The sequence below is a fragment of the Solanum stenotomum genome, chromosome 7 (assembly GCF_019186545.1).
Source record: "Solanum stenotomum isolate F172 chromosome 7, ASM1918654v1, whole genome shotgun sequence".
Taxonomy (NCBI): domain Eukaryota; kingdom Viridiplantae; phylum Streptophyta; class Magnoliopsida; order Solanales; family Solanaceae; genus Solanum; species Solanum stenotomum.
In genome coordinates this window covers 17,673,672-17,685,725 of record NC_064288.1, presented here as the reverse complement: position 1 = coordinate 17,685,725, position 12,054 = coordinate 17,673,672, and the positions used below count along the sequence as shown (strand labels likewise).

The 12,054-nt window shown below is 33.6% G+C and overlaps 1 protein-coding gene and 2 pseudogenes across 1 annotated transcript; 2 read left to right on the top strand and 1 right to left on the bottom strand.

Moving 5' to 3' along the window:
• Nucleotides 1–233: 233 nt before the first annotated feature.
• On the bottom strand, nt 234–1,661 carry LOC125869696 (SPX domain-containing membrane protein At4g22990-like; annotated as a pseudogene).
• A 1,251-nt stretch (nt 1,662–2,912) lies between these two features.
• On the top strand, nt 2,913–4,235 carry LOC125869695 (uncharacterized). The gene has a single exon (XM_049550149.1). The coding sequence runs from the start codon at nt 2,913–2,915 to the stop codon at nt 4,233–4,235; it is 1,323 nt and encodes a 440-aa protein (XP_049406106.1).
• A 2,018-nt stretch (nt 4,236–6,253) lies between these two features.
• LOC125871016 (uncharacterized) lies at nt 6,254–11,798 on the top strand (annotated as a pseudogene).
• Nucleotides 11,799–12,054: the final 256 nt, after the last annotated feature.

Sequence of the window (12,054 nt, the reverse complement as noted above, 5' to 3'; positions counted from 1 at the left end):
TTATTTTGTTAAATTTCAATTGATTTGTTAAAGTTCAATTTCTTTTATTTAGTCTCTTCGGTGAGATTACTGGAATGGGATTGTATAAATTATTATCATGTGTTATTCATGAATTAGATGAGAGATTGCAATTCAGATTTTTCTTCTAATAATTTGCCTTGGTAATTTCGTTATCAAAATAAGGAAGATGAGGTCAGGTGATAAAGTTGGTAAAGGAAGAGTTTCAGATACTTTCAACTGTCAAATTTTAATTGCCTTTTATTTCTGATACTTTTCATCTGATACTTTCCAGTACAAATTATCTTGTTTTGAAGAGATAGGGAAGAAAATTGTTGTGGAATGCAAGGGATTGCCAATAGTACTTTCAACGGTAGGGAGTGCACTTTGGAATAAGGACTTGAGATATTGCGAAACGACAGCTGCATGTCTGCGGATTTCCAATACTGCATCCATCCTGGTACAGTGTCTTGGTTAAAAGTGATATTCAGGAACTTAAAGTCAGTTTGAAACAAGCAGGCAACATCTGGACCACATGCCATTCCAAGTGCACTTGCACTTACCAAACCAACTGAAACCTTAATTCGCAAATGCAGAGGAACACAATCAGTGATATAACGCCTATTAACTACCCTTGCCGAACCAAGCCCACAAAATAGACGTCCAGCTAGAAGTAAGTATATCGAGTTGAAGTCATAAGCCAGTCCATATAAGGTATTCCCGACAAGAAGGACAATGCTGCTGAACAAAGTAGGCTTCATGTAGGATTTATTTGACCATACACTTAACAGAACACCTGAACAACAGCCATAGACCGGCCAATTACAGCCCCACAAAGAGTTGATGCAGCTCCAAAACTCATAGAGTAGTCATCTGCTGTTGGGACTATTATGTTGTTAACCATAAACAAGAATGCATTTGCCAAGTTCAGCAGAAGTGACATCAAGTGATATCTCTCTTTGGCAGCATGATCCTCAGAAGGAGTTGGTAGTTCTTCTGGTAATAGATGCATGTTTCCCCAAATAGTGAAGGGATTAGTCTATCCATTGCTTGATTAATAGAACCAATGATCGGGTCCTGAAAAGGCAGACCCGGGTGATCATATATTGAAGTAAAGTTCACCTTATTGTCTTGGAGATCCAAAAGATTGCGAGATATGGTTCCAACTACAGCTGAAACGCCCACATGCTGAAATATTTGTCTCAGCTGGGAATAAGGATGATTTGCTCGAGTCTTAACATAGTAATTGGTGAATGTATAACCACATCTCTTGTAAAACTTTTTCAGTATCTTGAGCACACCAATGGCATTCGTTTTAACGAAAAAGAGAAGCTGTAGCAGCTCTCTGCCTACATCTGTATATGACTGTTGAAGTTCAGATAATTTTGAACCATCTTGTTGCTGTACTAGGACATCATGCTCTTGTCCAAGAATAAATAATCTGTTTGCCAGTTCCCTTGTTTCTACAACAGGAATAGACAATCTTTTCAATCTGTTTATCTAGAATCCTCGAGAAGTCCTTGAGAACATACTCACGACTTTTTTCAGAAACTTCAATCTGCTGGATAGTCCTTTACTTTCTTCTTCATCAACTTATAGTTAATGTAATATCCTTTCCATTCTTGAAATTGAGTTTATTTCAACCTTTTTCCAAAGGCAGACATTTTTCAGAAGTAGGGGAATGTTAAATTGATCTGCATATAGAGTACAAAACATAGATTCGTCCATAAGGGCAAAGGGATTCTGTAGTTCTGTTGAGTATTATGATACATTGTGTTGCTACTATATATATAATTTTCGTAATAGCATCTGAACGCTTGTTCCTCATACTAAATTGCATCTTTTCTTCTAACACCTCATTAGTTTTAAGGTATGGTCTCTCAAGAGGAAATTTTCTTTTCTTCTCGTAGATGACAACATTTGCTTGGTTGAATAATCTAAAAAATTAGATTAATTATACTAATATTCTTAGCATGGTTTATTGTTCTACAGGTTCTCGTCCTCCATCTGTTGCCACGGCTAAACCTAAGGTTGTAGGTGCTGGAGCAATACTACGACCTGTTTCCAGTGGTAAACAAGTGTGATCGCAATTGACTCTTTTATTTCAGTTCTTCCTTACATTTTGAAGTAATGTTGATGTAATACAGTTTGGTCATGTGTATGCTTGTCTGAAGATACGGTTGACCAAATTGTTGCCATTGGTCCCTATGAACTTGTTATATTCTCACTTAAGATGACATATAACTTGCATGCATAGCTATCTTTAGCATACTTTCTTACATGTTATTTTCTGCTACATGGTAAAGATACACGTGATATGCCCTAGTACTATGGAATTGCAACATCTCAGACAATATGGAGAGATGTATTTCTAACACCTATAATTTCATAGTTTCACCACTCCTTTATTAAGCCATTTTTTTAAGTTGCTTATATTGATATTGAAATATCACATGTAGATTTGAATTTAAATTGTTTAGCTATTCTAATCTTATCTATTTTATACTCTTTGTATGAGAGGTTGTAGATATATGAATGATTTCTGAAGATGTTCGTAGATGTAGATATACTAAAAGAATTACTAGTCTTACAAGCACTTTCTGATTTTTATATTGACCTTTTATAATATGAAGTTTTTCTCTAACATTTTCTTTCTTTATTTTTTTGGTTAAAAAATCATATAAATTTATATTAATTGATTTAAAATTGTTGTAGGTAAGTATATAATGGATAAAAGTTGGATAATTATTGGAAATAGAGCGTTACCACAATATTTAAATGGTGTGGAGCAATTTTTAAATTTTGCATTTTCTAATATTGAGGTTGGTGTAAGAATTCAATGTCCGTGCATAAAATGCAATAATGTTCTTTGGAAAACGCGAGATGAAGTGAGAATAGATTTATGTAGGTTTGGAATGAATCAAACTTATAAAAAGTGGATTCATCATGGTGAGCTAGATCTATCTTCAGATGATGAAACAACTATTAGTGAAGATTCAAATTTAGAAAAAGATGATGCTGAAGTTTTTGAAATGTTGCATGATATATATCATGGTGTTCCCAATAATAGTTATGACCTTGATGAGACAACTGAGTCACCTTACGAAGAGCCTAATACAGAAGCTAAGAGATTTTATAAGTTAATGAAGGATGCAGAAAATCGATTGTATCCGGGTTGTGAAAAGTTCTCCAAACTCTCTTTTATAGTGCGTCTTTTTCAAATGAAGTGTATGCATGGATGGAGTAATACTTCATTTGACTCTTTGTTGAAATTACTTAGTGATGCTTTACCTAAAGAAAATGTGCTCCCAAATTCTATTTATGAAGTTCAAAAGATAATAAAAGATTTGGGTTTAGATTATGTGAAGATAGATGCATGCGTTAATAATTGTATCTTATATAGAAAGGAATACGGGGATCTTGAACAATGTCCTAAATGTGGTGAAAAAAGATGGACAGTGAGAAAAGGAAAATATGCCAATAGTGAGGTTGCTTCAGGTAATTTGAATAACAAAAAGAAAGGAATTTCTAGAAAGATTCTTAGATACTTTCCTATTATACCTAGATTACAACGATTGTTTATGACAAAAGGAACCGCAAAAGAAATGAGGTGGCATAAGGATGAACGAGTTGATGATGGAGTGTTACGACATCCTGCTGACTCATTGGAATGGAAAAGTTTTGATGAAAAATATCTAAATTTTGCGTCAGATCCTCGTAGTGTACGACTTGGACTTGCTTCAGATGGTTTTAATCCTTTTGGTTCAATGAGTAATTCATACAGCATGTGGCCAGTTATCTTGATTCCATATAATCTCCCCCCATGGCTATGCATGAAACAATCTAATCTTTTGTTGTCTTTACTTATTCCTGGACCAAAAGGTCCTGGTATGGATATTGATGTGTATCTCCAACCTTTGATTGATGATTTAAAAATCTTATGGGGGGATGGAATTGAGACTTATGATGCTTTTATGAAACAAAATTTTCAATTACATGCTTCTTTGTTGTGGACAATCAATGATTTTCCTGCTTGTGGTATTTTATCTGGTTGGAGCACTAAAGGTAAATTAGCATGTCCAGTTTGTCATGTGCATACTTGTTCTGCTTACTTGAAACACGGTCGAAAGCAATGCTATATGGGTCATCGTAGGTTCTTGGAGATAAATCATCCTTATCGTCGGAATAAAAGTTTTTTCGACAACACAAGGAAGAAAGAATTGCACCAGATGCTTTGAGTGGTGAAGATGTGCTTTTGCAACTTAATACCTCTTTGCAAAGGTCAGCCGATGACAACACAAGAAAAAGAAAACGAGATACTGAAAGATATGATAATTGGAAAAAGAAAAGTATATTCTTTGAACTTCCATATTGGAAGACTTTATTGTTGAGACATAATTTGGATGTGATGCACATTGAAAAGAATATTAGTGAAAGTGTGTTAGGCACATTGTTGGATATTGAAGGAAAAACAAAGGACACCCTGAAATCTCGATTGGACTTACAAGAAATGAAGATCAAAAAGTCCCTCCATCCCATAAAAAGTGGGGATAAATACATACTTCCTCCAGCAAGTTATACAATGTCTAAGGCGGAAAGGATTCAATTTTGTCAGCTCATCAAAGAAGTTAAGTTTCTTGATGCTTACGCTTCTAACATCAGTCGTTGTATCAAAGAAGCTAAAATTTTTGGGCTTAAAAGTCATGACCATCATGTTCTTTTCCAACTTATCGTACCACTTATCATTAAAGAAATTTTACCAAAAGATGCACATGACCCATTAATTGAATTGTCATTGTTCTTTAATGATTTGTGCTCTAAAGAGTTATCTGTGGAGAAGCTAGATCAGCTAGATAAAAACATACGAATAACATTATGTAAATTAGAATGTGTGTTCATGCCCACGTTCTTTGATGTTATGGTTCATTTGGCAATTCATTTGGCAAATGAGGCGAAGTTGGGTGGTCCTGTTCAATTTCGATGGATGTATTACATTGAAAGGTTGGTTTGTTACTCTTTAAATCTATCTTATTTAATTTAAATTTATTAAAATATTAATATTTTTCTTCATAGATTTTTGCGAACCTTGAAAGGTTATGTACGCAACAACTATCGTGTAGAAGGATCAATTGCTGAGGGTCATATTGCAGGGGAGTGCATTACATTGTTCTCTAGATATTTGAGTGATATGGAAACGAAGCAAAATCGTCCACATAGGAATTCTAATTCTTCTAACATTGATCACAATAGCTTATCTGTATTTAATTGTCATGGTAAGCCACTAGCAGGGGGTTCTTGGACAAATTTGAATACTTTTGAAGTCAATCAGTCTCATTTTTACATTCTCCAAAATTGTAAGGAAGTCAGACCTTGGATTGAGTAAGATATGTTTAACCTTTACATCATTTCTTACAAACACTTAACAGTTGTGTTGTATTTTTATTATTTTTTTGATTTTTTTTTCAAATCTCCACAATTATAGGGAACATTTAGAAATTTTAACAAAGGAGAACAATAGAAATGTAGCAAAGAGACACAAGGAGGAATTTCCTTTATGGTTTGAAAAAAAGGTAAAAATTTTCATTTGATAATTTGTAAATTTATTTTTTAAAATAACATTAATATTATTTGTGATTTTGCAATTAAAATACTACAGGTGATACAATTAAAGGAAAATGGTGATAACCGAATTATTGAAGAATTACTAATTTTGGCAAGACCTCCAGATCCTCGAGTTTTATGTCATAGCGGATATATCTTGAATGATTCTCGATTTAGAACAATGGAATCTGAGCTAGGTTTGAAAACTCAAAACAGTGGTGTGGTTGTGAAGAGTGATGAACATACAGGAAATGTTGACTATTTTGGAAGGATAAGAAGAATTTTAGAGATCCAATATATGAACAACAAATCAGTTATATTATTTCAATGTGACTGGTTTGAAGTTCCTCCTCAAGGTCGTAGTCAAAGTAGAGGTTACAAAAAAGATGAATATGGATTTGTCTGTGTAGATATAACACGACTTCATTACACAAGTGATCCATTCATTCTAGGCTCACAGGCTCAATCAGTGTATTATGTGAAACATGGTCAAAGTGAAAAATGGCATTCAGTGATAAGGGTAAGACCACGAAATTTGAATGATCTTCCCGAACAAAAAGATGAAATGGAACCATATCAACTAATTGACTTAGTTGAAAGAGGAGAAACAAATCAAGAAATGGAGTTGGAGAATAATAACATCAGAATAGAAAGAGAAGATATTGATGGAGTTAGTGTTGAAGCACCTTCTATCAATAACGAGGAAGAAGTCGACTTAGTAGTAATAGATGAGCCTGATCATGAAAATGTAGATGACTTAAGTGATTCTGCAACAGATGAAGATACTAGTGAATATGATGAAGTTGAGGATGATGATTGGTTTTGATTTTCAACTTGTCATCAAGATTAAATTTGAATCAGTTTGTCCGTAGAAGTTTTGTTTTGCACCTTACCGAAATAGTTAATTTCTATTATCTACTTTTCCCATATTTCTTTATCTTTTTGCTTAGAAGCTTTACTTGTTTCTCTCAATTTTTAAACATTATTTTATTACGTTATCATTTTGGCTTTGCTTTTGTTTGTCAATTGCTATCTTTTACGTACTTTCATGATTTGTACTTTTGACTAGTCTTTATTTATATAATATTATAGTATGTTGCAGCTAATCATGTACTAGGATTTTACTGCGTTTATTGTTTTTGAGGTTGCAGCCAATCATGATGAAAAATATGCATATTTCTAATGATAGTGAAACTGCCGATGTAAGTCCAATCCCACCTCCAGGTAAGTTTATCCATTTGATAAATTGTATCTCTTCAAAATCTCTAGATAGTATATGTTTTATTTATATATATTTTAATATCTTTATGTATTGTTAAAGAGAAAAAGAGAAAGGGAAGAGGAAAGACAACAGGGCTTTCAACCCAAAAGAAACGTAAGGAAGATGACAATGGAAAGTTGAAGGTGATTATCCCACAAGATCGAACAGTTGCGGTAGGTCCTGGAGCTAAAGATTTTATTACTGAGCTCTCAGTGAAAGTTCTCCATAATGCTAGACATGATGTCAAGAATTGGAAAGGAGTTCCTGATCTGGCAAAGAATAGGATTGTTGCTTATATGCTGGTAAGGTACTTTGTTCTTTGTCTTTTTTTTTTTTGGTTGAGATAGTGAATGGTTAGTAATGATATTTCTGATTATCTAGTTCTCTGTCTCTTTTATCTTGTCGAAGAAGTTCAGCTATTTGGCTTTCTTTTGCATTATGATTGTATTTTTTATTATCACTATTCTCTGACTCTGTTGAATTGGTAAATGGTCAGTACTTGGCCTTCTTATGCATTCTAATGTGCAACAACTGATCCATCCAAGTGATTTTTCTTTTTTTTTCTAGCATCTGATCATTTTCTAAATGATAACCATTAACAAGACTTTGTGTTATTCATTTAACTTGAAATTGAAAGTTGAAGCTAGCAGTTGATGGATAGACAATGCCTAAATCATTAGTTGTGTTTCTTATTATCATAGCTCTCTGCTGTTTTATTTTGTTGAAATGGTAAATGGCCCACAATAGTGTTTCTAGTTTTCTAGCTCTCTGTATATTTTTGTTGTTGTTGTTGAAATGATAAATGTTCAGTAATGATATTTCTGGTAATGTAGTTCTCTGTCTCTTTTATCTCGTCGAAGAAGTTCAACTATCGTTTCCGTCGATGTAGTTTTTCTTTCTTTCTAGTATCTGATCAGTTTCTAGTTGTTTTCCCAATAAATATATACACCAGACAATCCAACTTTGATAAGTTGGATTAAATCCCATCATATGATAGGCTCTAAGCCATCCATGTGGTTATTTTAGCTGTGATTTTGTTGACAAATGGTTTGCATTGTAGAATTGTTAATCTTCTGGTAGAGAAAAGGACTCCAAGATACCTAAAAGCATGCCTAGATTGTCAAAAGCTAGGTTGGCTATGCAGTCAGCCAAACTATTTCCTTCTCTATAACTATGTTGTATCTGAACCTGAACCGTTTGAGATAGTCAATTTATATCTTCCACTATTACCGCAATGTGCCATGGTACTTCCCACTCTTCGGTAAGAATTTTGAGCAACACTAGTGAATCTGTTTCTACACAAACTTGCATTACTCCTTCTGTAGCACAGTGGCTATTACTGTTGTCCCTCCATTTTCCGCCCTGCCTCCCCCAATCTGCGTTGTTTTAATACGAAGGTTAGAGTACTGATTCTTGTCTAAGTCCATAATTCTCTTGTTCTGATTGTGTAGTTCTGAAAATGAATTATAGACAAGCCTGCCATAGAGTTCTCTGTAAGACTAGTGAATCTGTTTCTACACTTCAAAAAGCATGCCATACAGCCCAACACCATATAAAAGCTATAAATGAACTACGGGAAGGGGTAAAACAGCAAAAGCATGCCAAAACACCAAAATAGCCTCGAGGGTCATTCCACTAATGTTGTTCTAGTATGTGCTGAACCCAAACAATGATCAAGGAGAATCAAAGGGCTTATAGCTTATGTTATATGTCTATTGTTAAGTATGATATAAAATTAAGAAACTATTGTATAAGGTTGTCTTATCTGATCAACTCTAATCTTTATTTGAAAATAATTGTTTCAGTCCTTCAAATGCACTATGTTAACTTATTTATGAAAAGATTTGAGCGAGAAATTTGATATAGCAGATGTTTAACTTTTGAGAACTACAGTGGGGTTGGGAACTAAGACACATTTTATTTAGCCTAATTATTTAGACTATTTTGATTGCAGGACACCTTTCAGCTTCCGGACATACAACACAATTGGGATACCATTCTTCAAACAGCAAAAAATTTGTATCGATATCGTCGAAGTAGACATCATGACCATTTCAAGAAATTTGCTACAAAAGAGGAGAGTCTGCAAAACATACCAACAGATGTTAATGAAGCTGAATGGAAATTCTTGGTAGACTACTTCAGCTCTGATGATTTTAAGGTATTTAAAAGTGACAAATTTAACCTTTTATATTGTCTGTTTTCTTTTTTGACTTATTATATACATAGATCATAATAAATTTCCACACTCAAAATCAATGCAGAAAATGAGTGAAAGAAACAAAAATAACAAGGCAAAACAAGAAGTGAATCATATTTGCGGCAGAAAAACTTTTCAAGCAGTGTCTTATGAAGTGGTGAGATATATGTCTTTCTTTTGATCGATTATTGTTACAATTTCAACAATAACATAATTTCACTTGTTTTGATAGAGGGACACAACCATTGGAAAAGAGCCGAATTTTCAAAAACTTTGGGAAATAACACACATGAAGCCAAATGGGCAATGGGTTACTAATGCTTCTGCTGAAGTGAATGTACATATTTTTTTTACCTTTATTCATAGAATGAGTTTATTTGAATAAATATGGAGAGTTAAAGCTAGTATAACCTTTTTCTGTAGGATAAAGTGAAAGATGTTGTTGCTGAAAAAATTCAAGAAATTGAAGAAGGTACTATACCGATGTGGATCCTATTATTAATGCTGCATTTGTGCAAATAATGGGAGAAAAATCAAAGTACATTCTTGGTCAAGGATCTGAAATTAAGTCAGCAAGTAGAATATCTAGAAATGAAATTCAAGAACAACTTCAAGCACAACAAAAGGAAGCAGAAGAAGAACGCCGTAAGCGAGAGAGTGTAGAAAGCAAGCTAATGGAAGTTAAGAATCAACTTGAAGAGGAGCGAAAAAACTGAGAAGTAATGGAAGTTCGTTTAGTGCATGACCAAAAATTGTTAAAAGAGAACATGATGGCGCTAGTATCTCATTTGCAGAATCCCAAGGTATTTGTTTATAGTATACATCGCTAAATTAGTAGATGCTACATTACAACTTAAATTTTTTTCACTCTCACTATACATCTTCCCCTTTTCCTCGTTCTATTCTTCTTTTATCGAAATACTAAGTTATTTATTTGTGCCATATTTAACAGAATGGCCTTCCTGCTTCAATTTTCAATATCATTACAACTTCAACTAGTTCAAATGAGATGAGTTTTGCAAGTCTAATGAATAACAATTGGGTAAGTAAATGTTTTAAAATTAATTCACTTTTTAGTAAAGGTCACTACTAGGAGTATTTGGTAGGTATTAGTACAACTTTTGTTTGGGCTAGTAATTCGTGTAACCTACATATATAAGGGATTTTGTATTTTCTTCTATTGAAAACATCTGATAGACATTACTACTATTATTACATGTTGAACTAGCGCTATTGTCGGGTATTGCTATTTAATTACAGAACATATGTTGTAAGTTTGTTGAAGCATCACATCTGGTAATTAGATGAAGATAGTATATGTTACTGAAATTTGGTTTTTATTTACAAGTATATGTTACTGGTAATTAGATGAAAATAGAGATTATTCTTTTATGTTAACATAGATGACTTGCTATATTATTCTTTGAGTAGATTTTTCATCTCCTTCTGTTAGTTGTATCTCTATGCATATTAATCTATCATTTTAGTTACAACAGACAAACACAATATGTAATCAACGTATTTTAGTTGCAGGAAGAATTACATGGAAAGCAAAACCAAGAATCACAAATGCAAAAAGAATTGGATAACTTGAAAGATATCTTGACTTTTGAGAAGCAAAACTTAGAAATGGCTATTTATGATTGTGATAAATTCAGTTCGTTGTGCAATGAAAAAGATGCAGAGCTTAAGGTATTTTTTAAATGTGATTAAATTTGATTTATTAACGGGACAATCATTCATTTTATTACTCCATTCTTAATTTATAGGTTGCCCTAACAGAGAAGCGAAGCTTAGAAATGCGGCTTCCAAAGTTGAGTTCTCAGGGTTCAAAGAAAACTATTCCGAAAGAGTTGGCTGATGCAAATAATCAGGTACACTAGTTTTACAGAGAAAAGATTATTACACACTTCATCCAATCATCTACAAGTGCAGTGTCATGTGTAGTCTAGGTGAAAACCTCCAAATTCATTTGCAATTGCATAGTGTAGATCCTTCTTCTCCTTCAAGAAATATTGGATCACATTGGCATCATGTTGTATTATCTGACAGCACAAGGTAGGGAATGCCCTTCATGAAAAAATCAATATTCCTGTGAGCATTCAGCAATGTTGTTTCTTATTTCTAGTGTATCTATTTACACATGTTTCTTTTTACCAATAACATGTACTGTACATCAATACTTTAGCCAATCTTTCACTTCACCAAAAAATTACTTTAGCCAATCTTTCACATCAGGAACCTTTAATCCTTCATCTCAAGTCTCAACTGTACTTAATAGAACACAACTAGATTCCTTAGTTCACCACAATATGCTGTTTGTGGAATGTATCTCGCTATGGTCAATATTATATGGGTTAGTAAGCTTACAACGGGGTTGGGATTGATGACGATATCCAAGAATTAGACTAAGGAAATTGTGGACAGAGTTGCTTTTCTTGCATCTGTTTGTGTGCACAATCAGAGTGGATAAACCTTTTATTTGTATTAGTAGCTTTTCTCTTTCAAGATGTTATGTACATTTCAACAGCTGTGCTCAATCCAAATGAGTAGGGGTGCATGACAGCTTATGTACAAATGTTAACATTAATTTATTTAATTCAAAAAATAATGAGACCTCAAGTTAATCTCTGTATACTTTTCAAGTCCAAATACGTAGACTAACATGTGAACTTGTCCAGATTTCACTCATGCGACTTCACTAATTGCAGGTCTTTGAAAAGATCCATGAAGAGCTGAAAGCTCGTTCTATGTTGCGTACCGCAGAAGAAACAAAAAATAGGCTTTTGAGTGAAAAATCATCACTTGAGGAAAAAATTGTAAAGCTGGAAAAGAAGAAATCAAGTGAGGTATGCTGCCTAAATATCTCTATAACAGTGAGACACTTCAATATTTGCATCCTTCACCATCTCATTGATGTCATCTATAATAGGCTTCAGAAAGATATTACTAGAGTGACCTTGCTTTATGAGATTAGTGATCAACATTGAGTCCA